The following is a 17091-nucleotide window of genomic DNA, read 5'->3' as shown; positions in this document are numbered from 1 at the left end:
GAGGTGCTGCTCGCCATGAAGAAAAAGGGCCGTGGTTAGTATCACATGTATCTTCTACGGCTGCTTTGTTCGTCGAGAAATGTCGTCTAAATTTTGTATTCGTGCTTAGTTTTCCAAACCACCAACAGTAATCTAACCCCATAGAGTGTGTTTCTCCACAGGCCGCCACTCCCTCAAAATCTTAGCTGGAATAGGAGTCTCTGTTTTTGTGACATCTCTTCTTTGGCTCTGGTGAGTCACTGAATGTTTAAGTGTGACTGAATGACTCATTTCGTTTTTATCGTTAGTCTTCTCTTTTTCCACATGTTGTGTCACTACTTTTTTTTTTAAGTGTATCACCTACATCTACTGAATGATGATCTTTAGTAAGGGGTTAAAACTTTCAATGTCTACTCAAGACATATAGGAGATGCAGAATTTTATGTTGTTTTTAGTGCTGGGCAACGATTAAAATATTTAATCGCAATTAATCGCATTGTTATGGCAAAGTTCAATAATGAATTCAAAAGTAGTGTATTGCGCACTTTTATTTTAAAAGTACTGCTACATGAACAAAAGGGCAATAACATTTGGTTCACGAGATGCAGGTAGCATGTTTCATACTTAATGTGAATATAATTCATACTTTGTTGGCATCTTATTCTGAAAACCGGATGTTCGTCTGAAGAAACCGGATGTTGTCTCACGTTAATGTTTCCGCTAACTTTCAAAGTCCTTCGCTCGCTCCCGATCTGCGCCGTTTAAATGTGTTTACCGTGAATTTCAGCATATAGGTGCACTAACATGTAAGTGTCTGCTGAGTTGACCACGGAGATCTGAGTGTCTGCTGACTTTACTGCAACGATGTCCAGTCGTCTCCAGGGAGAGCAGCGGAAGTCGCCTTTTCTCTACGGCAACCCTGAAGGGACATCATATCTCTAATACTAAACGATAAACATGAGACAGTCTGACTATAGGATGTTTGCTGGCTTTTATCCCACTGTTCTTCTCATCCTCTTGGTGTTATGTATGTATTGTCTTTTGTCTTTCAGTTAAAAAAAATTTAAATTCAAAAATGCGTTAACGTGCAATAAAATAATTGTCGGCGTTAATTAATGAATGCGTTAATGCGAAATTAACGCGTTAACTTGCCCAGCACTAGTTATTTTATGACAGTATATGCAAAGAGACATATGATCATGAGCTACTGTCTTAGATTTAAAAAATCCTTAAGAGCTATTTGTTTTCAATACACTTGTCATTTTCTACAGCTTATATCTCACGCAGTGAAGAAAATGGGATGGTCAATCTGTTTGTACTGAGCAGCAGTTTATAGAAGCTGCTGGATTTCCCATCCTTTCAGAACAACTTCCCTAAAATGTCACATTAAAGATTGAGAAACAATTAAGGATGTTCTAAGTGTAGTAATATCAATGATTTTGATCGTGTTTTTGTTGTGTTGGTAGGCTAAAAAAGAGGAGCCATGCAAAGAGGCTAAAAAAGAGGAGCCATGCAAAGAAAAAAGTGAGTACATCTAATATATTTACCAGGCCGCTATTATAGATATGTAAATAAGAATTTTTCTTAATGACTCGCCTGATTGAATAGAGGTTAAACAAAAAAAAGTAATATAAGCCATTAAATGAATCTGGATGAACTGGATTTCAAGTTCCCTCTTAAACTCACAACTAGTAGCACAGACAAAGGAGAACTTTCAATGGGGGACATTAAAAATGTTCTGTGCTTTAGCAAGAGTCCCGACAAATATTTAAAGAAGTGAGATATCTGTGTTTCCATAATCCGAAAATTTCCTTGCAAACCGAAACTTATTAACTGAACTTCCCAAAAATAAAGAGAAGTAATGGGATCGTTTAGCAGAAAACTTGATCTGAGTTTTGTTGTGACTGGTCTCCTCTCCACTCAGGCTCCCGCATCGTATGAAGATGAGGTTTCCTACTCGAAAGTGACCATTACACCCAGAAAGCCCAGTCCTCCACATCGCGTGGACAACTCCTGGTAGGTTCACTGTCCAAACATTGACCTGATCACATTACTCACAGACGGCCAAGTCAATTCACAGGGCATTCACAGGCTGCACTTTAGTAAAACGTCACTAATAGCAACATGTCCTCCTCAGCTCCAAAGCTGGAGAGAATGACGATTCCGTGATAGACGCTTCGCTGGCTGAATCCAGCTGAGTTTGACGGAAACCTTTCACTCCTTTTGAGTGAAGTTTCATCATCATCATCATCATCATTAAGAATCCTATGCTGTCTGTCATGTGGTTCAAAGCTCAATCTCTCAGGAGGGTTGAATAGAGACCTTAGAGCATCTTTTTTGTTGTACTTTGTATTTGTATGAATGACTTTGCTTTTTCTTCTTTGCACGGTCATACTGAGCACCAATGCTCAGATTTCTGTTTTTTTTTCTGTCAGATTTGGTGACTACAGTAGTGAAATGATGCATTATATTTTGACGGTTGTATTTTATATGCTGTTGTATATTTTGTGTTTGTGCTGCTATTTTGGTGCCTACGTTTACCTTAAAGTCTGTCATGTTGACCACAGATTGGGTCAAAACACTTCCTATTTACAGTCTAGTGGAGTCTTGAGAGATTTAATCCAGAGTGCAGATACTTTGCATTTGACCGTAGATTATTTTTTCTTTGTGTTTGGCTCTCCTTTTAATGTCCATTAAAATAAACTATAGCAACACTTTGTGTCCAGATGCCACTGGAATTTGAACAAAACAAGTAATCAAATCTATCTAATCTAAAACATAGTCTATCGCTTTGTTGTGGTTTATGCTGAATATGACTCGAGGAGCAGAGAGGGAGTTTTAGTATGAAATACTATACATTGGTCATGGAAGATCATGAGTATACAGTTAATATCATGGGACATCGTCAGCATTTTAAATCTGGTAATCAATAAGTGGTGTGGTAAAAGAAATATTTTCTGAGAACATGATTTAGGTTGTTATTGCACTCTTGGCTTTAAGATCTGTGGATCATGAAGACATCTGTAAGATGTCTCAAATAAACATCTACACAAACAAGACATTGACTAATATTTACAAGGCGATAACAAAAATACTGATTTCAATACAAGCGTCATCTTCACCAGTTCATGTGGGGATTTGATAAAGATGGACCTTGAATGAATAATTATTTTTCATACAAAAGTACATAAAAAGATCCCACAAGTAAAAGTTACAAATAAAATTAGATTCTTACGATGTGAAAAGTTTGTGTAATGTGATTTTACAAAATAAAGCTCACCAGGAAATGTTTTAGCTGCTCATTGGCATTACTCATACATTACTGACATTTTAGATGTACTGTGTGTGTGTGTGTGTGTGTGCCTGTGTCTGAGTGTTGCACAATGTAAAAGTACAAGATCTTGACTGATCTTTATTCCAAATCAACAGTGCCGTCTGCACTCATTGTAGCTTGCTGTGCACGCTGGCAGCAGGACGTCTGGCACTGGAGAAAGTGACTCATGTGGAACAAGTTAAAACCTCTAAAGGAATTAAGTGTCTTATTGTATGAATCCCTGTAATTTCATCAACAATTCTCAAGATGAACCTGAGCTTTTGTACGTCTCAATTCAACATATTGCTGTTTAGCTCACAAGTTATAGTGGTTATTTCTAACTTGACTTCATCTAATTTTATATTACAAAACTGGTATCTTAAATCCAGTAAAGGGAATTTTATATTATCTCTCTTTTGCAATTTATCAATATTTTACTTCATGAGAACAATGTTAGTCAACTTCAACAACTCTTTGCTGATCTGTTTAAAACATCATGTTTCTTTAAGAGCTCTGTCTGTGTGTTTTAGATACCTGGTATCTATTAAGGAGCATGGTCTTGGTGGGCATTTAACAATGTGGGAAAGTTCAGGAAGAAGTTAATCCTAAATATATATAAAAAAAGCTTTAGGTAAGAAGGAGAATCTGGAACCGTGACAGACTTTCATCCCTCCGTCCAACTTCCCCCTGTCGTCCAGGTCTTTTAATGTTGTCATCCAAGAGTAGAAAAAGTGGAAACATGGGAGCAGGAATCTCATGTCCGCGCCATTTTGTGAAGGCCCGGTGAGTTGTGATAGTTCTGGAGGGGAGAAATGAGAGCAGGAGCTGTTAAGCACATCTGTAATGTCACGAGAAGACATTTAAAGATGTAGATGACTAAAACTTCAACACCAATCTTGAAGCATGCATGTAACGTAAACGTGTGTGTATTTGGTGGTGGCACGTTTCCTTAATTTGGATTAAGAATTACATGTTTTGTGTGTGTGAAGAAAAACTTCCTTGTTCAGTGATTTATAGATAACTTGAATGGCAGTTACTGTTCTGTTTCTGTAGTTAGTGGCAGTTAGTGTCAGCGTTGTGACAACACAATTGAATATAAACAGTGTCACAATAGCAATAAAATAAGAGTCCAGGTTCTCACCCTCATGGCCGTAGATATCCAGGGCAGAAATCGGGAAATTCTGGTGTAGACGCCAGGTTTCTTGGCCATGGCACAGCCTATTCCCCAGCTCACCACGCCCAGCAGACGATACCGCCTGGTCTTGGACAGGCAGTCCTCTGCCACAAAAGGCCCGCCGCTGTCTCCCTGAAACCACAGAGAATTTTAGCACCTCACACACATCATAACAGAGCATTGACAGAGATTCAAGCAAGTAAGATAATCGAACAACCAGGTATTCGCATCGGGCACACACAAGATTTCAGATCATCGTCACAAAACAAGCATCAGATTAAACAAAGCAGACCCACATATGAGGACATATCAAAGCATGCAGCCCCCAAGAAACCCCAAAGCCTTTATGCACCAGCATGCAAAAACACAGTCACACTCTGACCTGACAGGCGTCAGTGCCTCCTTTCTCATAACCAGCACAGAACATACTGGTGGTGATCTGATTGTCATAGTAGTCAGGAGCGTTGCAGACAGCGTCACTGATGATGGGGACGTTCGCTTCCTGGAGAATATCTGCTAGAATACCTGCATGTGAGAAAGCAAAAACATTGCTTGTACAATACTTTGGAGGGGGGGGCGGGGTATATCTAAAACGAAGTATAAATTGCAATGGGTCCTTGTAAAAATTAAAATCATCAAGACTTTATTACTCTACTCTTCTACTCTCACCTTATGTATTTATGTAGATCAAAGCGTACACTGGTGTTGTTTGTTATGATAGCACATGTTATTTATGTTGATACAAGGATTGCAAATAATGTCATCCAACGTCAAATGTTCTGCAGTGTATTACAGTACAGCTGAAACGCAGACGACTCACCATAGTAACCTACATTTCCCCAGCCGGTTACTGTTCCCATCTGTCCGTCTATCAGTCTCTGACCGTAGGCTGGCAGGCAACTAGGCTGGATGTATTCTACACATACATGTATGTATTCAAACATATGTATTAAGATGCAAGTAAAACACATGTAATAACACCATCAAACACACACGCGCACAATCATCCAAAGGAGACAAGAAGTGGTGAGATATTGTAAATAAATGGCCAAGAACCATCATTCTTACCATGTACCGTATTAATGATCTGAAAATGTAGATCTCAGTTATGTTGATTTTTCAGCTTTTTTTTGTCAGCTACTGTCTTAATATATAATATGTGACATCTTTGCTTCATAAAGCTACACACCACATGTTTTTCTATTGCTGTATCAACAGCACTGAAACAGTGCACTGTACAGAGAGCCATTTAACTTGAGAGTATCCTTTACTTGTCATGTTGTGGTTGTAATTATGAAAGCCCAACACTAGATGTCAGAGGTGACCTACTTAAACATTGCTTCAACAGCTTCTACTTCAAGTTTCTTCTTCTTCTTCTTCTTCAAGGTAGGTCGTGTTATTAATCAACATCAATGGCAATTATCTAAAAACGGGTTTTCCAATTGGGCTGTAAATTTACTGTTTCATTTACATTTCATAAACTTGAGCCACTGACTTGTTCCTCTACTGTACGTCCATATCTCAGCATGGGTCTTCATCATTTCCTTCATCTTATTTGTTAGTACAGACAATGTTAATATAGTATATTTGCATTTACTTATTTTACTTAAGCTTAACTTGCTGGACTGTTTAAAATGTGCAGAGCTGTGACATGCACTGTAACACAAAGCTAGCCTCTATCTCTCTCAGACCTATAATGCCAGTGCAAGTCTCCCACACACACACACACACACACAGAAAGGTGAGTCTTGTATGCGTTTACTGTACCTTTCTCCCTATCAAAGTGATATTTAATTACAAAGAGAGCTTCAGACATGAGAGGAACTATGTTGGATAAAAGAACTTTTGTCCTGCTGACTCCAATCTGGGAAACAGGAGACATAAAGCAGGCAAGTGACTATAATGACTGACTCTCTGTGTCGATCTGGTTCTCTCCCGGTCTTTGTCATTCTTGCTCATCTCTAATCATTGTCATCATGCATTCAAATGTTCAGGTGTGTCGATGAGTGTGGCTCATGAACAGGTGTGTACGCCTCAGTGTGGCCTACCGTTGAAAGTGAGGGGCTGGGTGAGGGCCAGCACAGCGATGTCCCTGCTGTTGTCATCAATGCTAGCATCTACAAAGGGCAGGTAGCTGCTGTGGTAAACAATGGTGTTCACCTCCACCACGTTGGCATTGATTGGTTTACTGTAGAGGGAGCCCAGCTGCACACGCCAGCGATTCACAGAGCGATATCGTCTAGAATGAAATAAAAATATATATATATTGAATTTGTCCACAATGTGCTTTAAAATGAAATATGATTCCTGTATAAAATCCGGCTGGATTACTGACTCTCTGAAGCAGTGAGCTGCTGAGACGATCCAGCGGTTTGAGATGATGGTTCCTCCACACTGATGAACTCCGTCGTACTCCAATCTGACCTGCCAAGGCCAACTGCCCTGCCTGGCATCCACACCGCCGACTATACGGTCTGCTGCAAAACTACGCCTGCCACAGTCTGCCGAGGAGAGAGAGGAGAGCCTTTACTGTCTGGGTAAACTGCAGGTGAGAGAATTCAACATTTAATATCAAAGACAGGACAAAAAAAAAAGCAAAGTAAGTGAGCGTGAGATAGGCAGAAAGAAGGAGAGAACAATGACAGAGAGGCACTTCTATCAAGGTGTATTGCAGGATGATAATCCCAGCATATTGTGAAAGATGAGCGGTGGATGTCTGAGTGCAGATCTGAGCTCACATCTTACCTTGACACAACAGTGTGAGCACCTCCCTGCTCTCACAGTCACTGAAACAAAGACAGACAGAGTCAGCAACAGCCTGTCCACCGAGGAGACAAGCGAAAGAAAAGAGGACAGCGTGGTAGAAGGTTAGCCTGCTGTGAGACAGGTGTTTGTTACCATGGGAACAACGAGTCTTTGATTTTCTTGCCATAGCTGAGCTCTTGCGGTCGGACACAGAAGAAGTCCCCGCCGTCTCCACTGGCGTCTGGTACTGACGAGACGGAGTAATTCACCACGCTGAAACAGACGCACACACTTCAGTGCTGTGTCACACTATGCTGCATGAAAACACAGAGGTATGCTGGTCAATAACATCTCACCTGATGAAGCCCACTTCTTCACAGCTGATGCTAGCAAGCAGCTCATTGGCTGAGGAGGAGCACACCTGACGCCACCTCTTCTGGGCAGAGTCAAAGACTCTGAGACGTTGGTCAGCAGAATTGACCTGGACTGCAGGGAATGACACGAGGTTACCGTTTAAACACACTTGGCACAATAGCACACACTCCTGATTACTTGATATTTATTTTTCTTTTCTCACTGTGATGATCATGTGTCGTTTTTATGATATGTGTTTTAACTGCAGTTAAGTTTGTGTTTTGACAAACAGACAGACAGACAGACAGACAGACAGACAGACAGACAGACAGACAGACAGCTTCCTATCAGAAATCCTGTCCTCTCTTACTCACCATCATACAGCCCTGTGTCTTCATCGTATGTGCAACACGTGACTACAGAAGGGTAATAACAAAGAAAACGTCCGTTGTATGTTGAGTCAATAAATACATGATGGCAAATACTGACAGACTAATCACCATATTTTTAAACAACAGATTATTATGGTCATCATATGTGTGTGACTATGTGTATGCGTGAAAGCATGCGGTCTGACCTACGGCCCAGACGGCTGCTCCAATGGCTCCCAAGGTCATCAGTGTCACACACACCCCGATCACACGGCAGGGGGTCAATACACAGGTCAGAGAGATTCCCCTGTTCCCTGCAGACACACACACACACACATAGAAATGAGTGCACATACACTTATTTAGAGCTGCAACTAACGAGTGTTTTCATTGATTGTTTTCTTGATAAATCGAGTTGTTTGGTATAAAATGGTGAGAAGAAGAAGAAGACTTGGGTGATGAAATCAAAAGAATAACTAATACAACAGTGAACTAACGTTATCTGTGTTGTTGTTGACAAATATACATATGCCAAAATAATACATGGTAAAGGTTGAGGCTAGGTCCTTGTATTTAATTTGGGCTTTTTTTTAGCCATACAACATACAACAAAATGACCGGTATCAGGGCCATGCTGCACATTTCCTGGCAAAGAATGAAGAGTACAAACGACACGGATTGGATCAATAGTGTAAAGTCTAGCATTTCTCCACAAAGCAAGAACAAACTTTTAAACTAGGATATAGTGCCGTGTGCATGTACAGCATGTGTGTCTCCATTTCTGCCCCTTTTATCCTCTTCTCAAGTTTGTCAACTTGACACACAACTTAAGAGTGAATACATGTTTTTTTTATTGCAGACATGTAATAGATTAGACAACAAAAGTTTGATTATTAACATGAATGCATCCATTCTGGTGTGTCAGCTCCAGGGTCCTGGGACAGAGCATGCTGGCTAACTGTCATGGCTTACTAGGACACTTTAGATGGTACAGAGCCAGAACTAATCTCATTAGTTCCACCTGTCCTGTACCTGTCATGGTGAGGCAGAACGTCAAAAAAAGAGCAAAGAGTATTGATAATCCTCTCTTTGGGTGAACTGTCACTCTGCCATGCACATCCCTTATCATTAAAAACAGCTCAGCTCATTTCCCTTCCTAGTAACAACCATGTACATAAGAACACGGTCATCATCAGCATCATCATCATCATCATCATCATCAAAGTTAGAGCAACAGTGCAGACAAAAGCTGGAGGCTAGGTTACACCTCTTGACAAGTATCCCGGTGGTAAGCCATGCCAGTGTGACAGTGAGCTAGCATACACATGCTGAAGCAGCTTGATGGAGATCAGTCATAATCAGTTGTGTTATTTACACCTGTGTAGAGAGCCTCTAAAATGTAGAATTATTTCCTGGTATCAGTGGTAGACAAGTCACAGCGCCCAGCACACAGGTGTCACTAATAGCATTAACGATAGCATCACTATATTTAAGCCATGACAATGAACACACATGGGTAATGGCAAAGCTCCGGTCCTAGTAAACCTAATGCAGACATCACTATGTGATTAACTACACCTGTGTTTCCAGCTATGATTGCTGTAAAAAGTGACAAATTGAACCTGGGAGAAAGTATCTGTCAATTCTATTCAATTCATAAATACTTTCGTCTGTTTGTCTTCAGTAATAGCTGAAGGAAAAAAATAAGGTGTCCATGCTGAGGGGGCAAATGTAACCCTTCGTCAAGTGCTTTAATATAATATTAGAGCCTGTGTCTGTAACTAAGTGTTTTCTGTTCATTACGCTGCGTTGGACACTCAGGACTGTAATAGTTATACTTTCCATCAATGTGCCAGGAAACAACTGGAGATACTGTAAGAACATAAATGTTTCCTATCGAATCAAAGGAAACATTCTACATGCCAGGTTTCCTTCCTGCCACTGTCTCCTTCCAACATTTCTCTCCCCACATTAGTACCCACATCAGTTAGTGAGGAGGCATTTTTAATGTTCCTCTTTAGACATTAGAGGGCCAGTGAACACCTCAAGAAATGACAAGGAACCAGTGTTGTACAGAACCATGTACACTGTTTGGTCCCACAGTTGCAGAATTTCTACGTTGTTATCAAGAAACACGATAGCGGTATAGACCTACTCATCCAGTGACCTTAACATCCTTCTAAGCTATCACCTCACATCTGCTCCCTCCCTCTACAACCCCATCTACTCCTTGACTGCATTTCCCTTAAATGTCCCTACTTTACTTGCCTCCCTCTGTACCCATCCCTCTCCTTCCTCCCCTCCCCTCTTTATGCCTCCTGTCTGCTCCTCCTCTCCCTCTGTACCTGTCCTCTCGTCCCCCTCCAAACATCCAGTCAGCGTAATCATGGTGTTATTGTTCCTTGGGTTGTTAAATTCTGATTAACAATGGGGGGCCCAAAGGTCAGAGAGAGATGAGGATAACCGAGGTAGAAAAATATAAAAATTAGAAACAAAAAGCAGTGAACATATCTGATGAATGCCACTGGACAAACTATCAGAGGGACATTCCAGGCTCCTGTTCATTTGTTGAGATTGTGTTTTCCAGGAAATACCCCAACATTTTCCTCCACACACCTCAACTCCACCTGCACTGGAGCTGCCCACCCCCCTTGTTTCCAGACGTCTTTCTTCTTCTCTCCTTCCTGATCTCTTCTCCCCTAACACAGCGCACTTCCCAATCAAACTGCAGGGCAGAACAAACACTCTATTGTGTCCACTTCTACCTGAGACCACCTTTCTCCTGAGTGTACGTGTGTCTGCATGTGTGTGCTATGAGTCAGGGATTTACCTGAAATCACTGTGGTAGTATGCGATGGCGAGCACACTGCAGTAGTAAAAGGTAGGTATGCTGCATATCTTTTATTATAATAATGTGAATACAATATAACGTTTTGCGTTATCTTCAAAGATTCAAACACAGTTCTTCACAGCGAGACAGAGTTGTAAAACTGTATTAAGTTTATTGTATAGTTAATTGAAAACAGATATAATTCACCCACCATAAGCTGTGGGTGCTGTATTGTATTGTAAATGGGATATCATCATTAACTTTATCCAGAATTCTACTAATTACTAACTATGTCTGACACTTGCGTATCATTTACAACACTTTTCTCTGACGAGTCACAAGTTACAGCCTATTCGTTCAGAAAAAAAACAGCAACTTGAAAACTAGATTAAAGGAAGAAACTAACCAAAGTTTCTTGAAGACACTGTGTGATGATACTGTTGAATATATCTCAAACTTTATTCAAGCTTGTAAACAACAAATGTACTGAAGCTAAATGTATGCACAATAAAAAGATCAACAGCTAAAAGTGGCACATATTCCACAAAGCACTGAACATTTAGGGCTTCCCCACAGCGTGACTGGTAGTTTGTTGCCATGGTTTGTTGCCACTGTGGTAAATAAAGCTGGCACGAGAGGTACGAATGAATCATCACTTAATGTTACATACATACATCTTTATTTTGGGTGATTATTTCTATCCTCATCCACGAGTTACGTGACCAGCCAGAAGCAGCAGGATGGAAAAGGTTCACTGTGTGTTTACTCATTCACAGGCCTGATGGGAGTGACACACTTCATTCTGCACGCATTACACCCTCCCGCTGGAGCACTACACTGTTGGGTGAAAAGAAGCAGCTGTGTACCAGATGTGTGGCTGCAGACTTCAAACCAAAATCAAGAGAAAAATATGAAAAGTCACGTTCAAGTTTTCTGCTATGATGTCGTTAATCTGAAATTAAATATTACACAACATACGTTATTTTCCTTAAAGGAGCTGTATTCAACATTCAGAGCAATTATGTAGCAGCAAACAACTATTTGTTTTGTAAAAACATAGTGGAGTAACGTCTTCCCGAGTAGAGAATGAAGATCCTGATGCTATTGCAGCATCTACGCCAGACCTGGGCATTGTACGAGCTGTTGCCGTCCGGCCCGCGGGAGGTCATTGGGAAATTAGCAGTGGTGTATAGTAACGAAGTAGAAATACTTCGTTACTGTACTTAAGTCGTTTTTTTTTTTATATCTGTACTTCACTTTACTACTTATATTTCTGTTGACTGTTACTTTTACTTCACTACATTTTGCAAAGAAAACCGATACTTTTACACCGATACATTTCCCCTGAAACCTTCGTTACTCGCTACAAAATCAAATCTATCTTCAGAAAAAAATGAATCATGAGAGCAGCGTCGGGGACTGTGGTGGAACACAGACTGCAAGCAAGCAGGTTTGGTGAATCAGTGGTGCTAGCTTGCAAGTTAAATCATTGGTTAATCACGTTAATGCACAATTGCAAACAAGTGCTCTCAAAGCCGCGGTGTTTTGATTCCCAGTGATGCCCAGGATGCTACATGCTATAGCTAGCGGGCGACTACATGAGTAGAATTCCACACAGGACGGGTGGGATGAGGAGAGGTGGATGGGTCAAACAAACACTGGTGTTTCCTCCAGGAGGCCGCAGTTTGTGCAGTGTGTGAAACGAGAAGCCAATGTTGATTTATTTGTGACGTGACTTCCGTACTTAAGCAACGCCACTTCGGCAGATATTTTAACGCAAACCACGATCTTTTCCGAAACCTAACTAAGTAGTTTCATCGCCTAAACCTTAGTTGTTTCCTGTGAAGATGGAAGTTTATTTTGAAAAGACAGTATGCATGTAACAAGCCAAAAAGAGACTCATGTTGCTGGACTTTTGCAGGAAAAACGCACGAAAAATGAGGAGTAACTTTTCGTAAGATATCAATAAAATGGGGATGAATTTATATCATTGTATAAAGAGAGTGACATGAGAAGATCAAGCTCATGTCTGTAAGTTAAATCAGCTATAATCACTCTTTTAAAGTGATTAATGACTCGTGTAAAACATTTAAAAAAGGAATAACTTCAATTGAATCATTCTATACAATGTAACTTATTTACATTCTAATATAATGTAACTCCTATGGGCCTGATTTGTACAATAGGCAAAGGTTTTGCTCAAGCTGAATCTGCAATTGGGCGACTGCTACCATCATGACTCCATCTGATCATCCACAACATGACTCAAATATCAAAACATGATCAATACTAAAGCAGCACCGAAAGTAACCCAGTCATTACTTGAAACTGAACGCCGGGAACGGTGGGAACGCCAAACGTTGGGAACGCCAAACGTTGGGAACGACGGGAACGTTGGGAACGCCGGGAACGTCGGGAACGTTGGGAACGCCGGGAACGTTGGGAACGCCAAACATTCGGAACGCCGGCCCCAGCTGTTTTTTGTTATTGTTCCGGGTTCAAAAGGACATTCAGAATGCCGGGAACGTTCGGAACACCGGGAACCTTCGGAACGCCGGGAACGTTCGGCCCCAGCTGTTTTTTGTTGTTGTTCCACGTTCAAAACGTTCGCCGTTCGGAACGTTCGGCGTCCTCAGGTTAGCATAGCATAGAGAAATAGGGGCTGAATCTTTATTGTTATTAAATTATTAAATTATAAAATAGCTATAACTTTGTGATTCTGTTTAGTCCAGCAGAGAAGGCTTAGCTGGCCCTAACGGCCCACCACTGGACTGCACTAATGACTGATCTGAATACCAAACTGCAAGGCAAGGGCCTCTTTGCACATGACATGCAGCCTGGTGAAGGCTTTCATGACAAAGTTGCAGTTTCTTTCAAGCCAGATGCAGGTAACACTCTCACCCATCTGCAAACCCTGAAAGAAGCCACACCATCAGTTGAACATCTCCACAAGTACTCATCCATGTTAGGGGCACTGCATGGTGAGTTTTCAAGGCCATTTCAAAACTTAAAAACAGTTGAGAGTGAAACATGATTTCTTCTCCCTTCACGTGCAGTGGGGATAATGCTCCCAGTGATGTTCAGCTCCAACTCATTGACCTGCAGTCTGATGCAGTACTGGCAGAGCACTTTAAGTCAGTATCACTGCTGGAGTTTTATTCTTCTCTCAAAGAGGCGAACTTTAAACACATGAGGAGGCATGCTCAGAAGATGTTGGTTCTCTTTGGATCTACCTACATCTGTGAACAAACATTCTCTGTGATGAAGTTGAACAAATCCAGATCCAGATCCTCTCTCACTGACATCACCTGTCAGCTGTCCTTCACAGCTCACCTCACACACTCAGCCTGATTTCAGTGCACTTGTTCAAAGACTAGATTTCTCGCACTGAACTGAAACAGAAAGAGGTAATTTGTATAGTAATAGTTATAGTAATACAAGTACTAATTTTGCAAAAACATGAGTGTTCTACTGTTATATATGAATATTACAAATTTACTACATTTACACTGACATTTACTCTTACCACACGCAGCTTATAAAAACCATACAACATACTGCTTTTATTAAAGAGGTGGAATAATATTGAGCAGGATTGAGTTCAGTCTATTGGTCCGGCCCTCCACAACAGTCCCTGTTTCTCATGTGGCCCCTTGGGAAAAATAATTGCCCACCCCTGATCTACGCTAACCTCTTTAGGAGCCGCTTTTCTGTGTCGTTTCTCACACGCCTAAGCCCCGCCCATAGCTGCCAGCAGCTCCTCAGAGGACGCTGATTGGTCCGTGCTCTGGCTTAACGCATTACTTGAAGCCTGTAATGATGGATTTTTCGTGTGATATGTGATCGCACAAAACAAAGCTGCCGTGCAAGGCAACGGAAGTCATGGTTACAAGGTAGAAGTCCGATTTCTCTCTGGAGCTATTCGTGGTGTTTTCTCGTGCTTCCTACTGTGCCACAAAGTTTGCTCCGTTTTCAAGGAGATGAATCTGACATGCAAGTTCAGTGGCTGTTATAAATTCATCAGAATCTCTTTTACAACTTCTCATTCGTGTTGGCTTAAAGTTAGGTATGAAATGTCATTGTTCACCTTGAAAGGAGTTGTTTTACAAAATAATCCAAACTCAAGGTCCATGTGCCAGTTTTTTTTACATACGAGGTTGATGTTCACCATGTCTCTTGATCCACTCCACACCTCACTGTACAGTCAGCCTCTGCTGCGATATCCTTCGTCCACCGACATGTAGACATGTCAGTGTCAAACCAGGAGGAACAGATTGTTGTGTATTTGGTTCATCAAAAACAGGGCTGAGCTAAATTCAACATACATTCACTCCACTTTCAATGAGGACAGGGGTTTAAAGGGTTTTCAAAATAAATGTTTTTTAATATATTTCCTTCCTGAATAGACTTAAGTTAACCTAGGTGTGGTTACAGCAGTATGAAGCGAATATAACAATACAGAAGCAGAAGAAAACCTCTCTCTCACACACAGCAGAAGCTGTGACTCATAGTTGTAGTGGTTGTCATGACAGAAAAGTTAAAATAAACACAATGATAGTGCGTAGTAAATACAAGTCTGATTACTATACCCTGCCCAGTACAAATGTGTGTGAATGTGCATATTTATGTTTCTGTACATGTTCAGACATGTGAACTGTATGCATGTCATGTTGAAGGTAAACACAGCTTGTTTCTCAAAATAGATCATGTCCCACCTAATCCGAGCGCAGAGTCACACAAAATAAGCCAAACCATGTGTGCCACTCCTTGCCCGGACTTTGTTTCTCTTGTAATTATACACACCAAAGACACAGCCTGAATCACTGCATCTGGTGGATGGGCTCCCTTCAGTCGGGCAACAGCAACTACAAACCCAACGCTGACCATGTATAGACACAGAACGTAAGTCACAGCCCAACAAGAAGACCTGGTGATGAGAACAGCAGAAGATTTGTTGTCCGTTTTCAACTAAAGACTTCACTTAATGGGAGACTACTGGCTTCATCGTACTGGCACTCGATTTGTCCCAGCAATGTAAGGTAGGTGTACTTTTGTTTAGCAGGGCTGTGGGGTATAAACAAAGTTAATTTATTGTCTCTACATATATTTGAGTTTCACAGTTCACAATGACAGAAGCGCTTTCTAGCAGCAGTCAGCTTTAGCAAGTAATCTTATCTTTACTGCCATAACAGCATATTTAATTAGCAGGAAACTCATTAGGAGCCATAAACACACTGCATTACAGCTAGTGCCACGTAACAGGACAGATGTGAAGGCTTTCCTTTAAAATGTGTGAGTCGCTGATGGTGATGGGAGTGTGTTTGATGGGATCGGGTAGGAGAGCTTCATTGAGAGCTCCAGTGAGTTGTTTGTTTATGACTGCCGAGAGAGATTTGTCATTACTGTAAATATAATGTGCTACAAATAAGTGTAATTTGGAGTAAAGGTCAGTGGTTACTTCTGGCCCCAGTTATCAACACCTCACATTTCTATTTGAGTTATGATTTATACAAATCGTATCAGACATGAAAAATAGCATTACCAATCTAAGTTTATGTTTTTCAAGCTGGAGGAGAAACTTCAAAAATAAACCCAGTGAACATCAGAGAGACAGCCTGTCAGCTTTGAACAAACCAGTTAATGGTTAACTGTTGAGTGGACTGATGTCTGGTCCCAAATACAGAAAACAGGCAGCATGCGCTTCAGCATGACCAGCACAGCATTTTGATCTGTGCATGTTTATGTGTGTGTGTGTGTGTGTGTGTGTGTGTGTGTGTGTGTGTGTGTGTGTGTGTGTGTGTGTGTGTGTGTGTGTGTGTGTGTGTGTGTGTGAGAATGACGGCATGGCCAACAGTGTATGTATTATGTGCACTCACCCATCTTCCCCTCTGTCCCAACTTTCTCAGCATACATCTGTATACAATAGGAAGCAGAGGCCGACAATAGACAACGATCTGTCTCCGTCCTTCCTTCTCTCCTTTTTTCCTTCCTTCCTTCCTTCTCTCCTTGACTCCTGAGGGCAGGTGGTCTGTGGCCTTGCCAGTCACTTTTGCCTGGTAATATAATATTGAGGGTCTTAAGTGACAAACAAACACCACACTATTGTAGGTAACACTTAGATTTTATATAAATAAACATGTATCATAAAGATAGTCAGTTAGACCAAGTTAAATGGGATTTGAAAAACCTATGTTGTATAAAGTGAGAGGACAAACTAGTTTAGACACAAACTAGAACACTGATTCATAATACTACTTCACATACGCACTACACTTTCATATTACTTCAATTCTTAATCGATATGCGCAGGTTTGTTTCAGAGCAG

The 17091-nt window shown here is 41.0% G+C and overlaps 1 protein-coding gene across 1 annotated transcript; it reads right to left on the bottom strand.

Moving 5' to 3' along the window:
- Positions 1–4046: 4046 nt before the first annotated feature.
- Positions 4047–16679, bottom strand: hpn (hepsin; the record flags this gene model as incomplete). The annotated part of the gene is made up of 12 exons (XM_079276265.1): positions 4047–4091; positions 4434–4598; positions 4849–4991; positions 5287–5382; positions 6515–6705; positions 6802–6967; positions 7212–7252; positions 7365–7484; positions 7568–7697; positions 7940–7981; positions 8143–8250; positions 16643–16679. 12 exons carry the CDS (start codon positions 16677–16679, stop codon positions 4047–4049), a joined length of 1284 nt encoding a protein of 427 aa, XP_079132391.1.
- Between the last annotated feature and the right edge of the window lie 412 nt (positions 16680–17091).

The sequence above is a fragment of the Melanostigma gelatinosum genome (assembly GCF_949748355.1).
Source record: "Melanostigma gelatinosum genome assembly, chromosome: 9".
NCBI classification, from domain to species: Eukaryota; Metazoa; Chordata; class Actinopteri; order Perciformes; family Zoarcidae; genus Melanostigma; species Melanostigma gelatinosum.
This window is presented reverse-complemented; position numbering and strand designations above follow the sequence as displayed.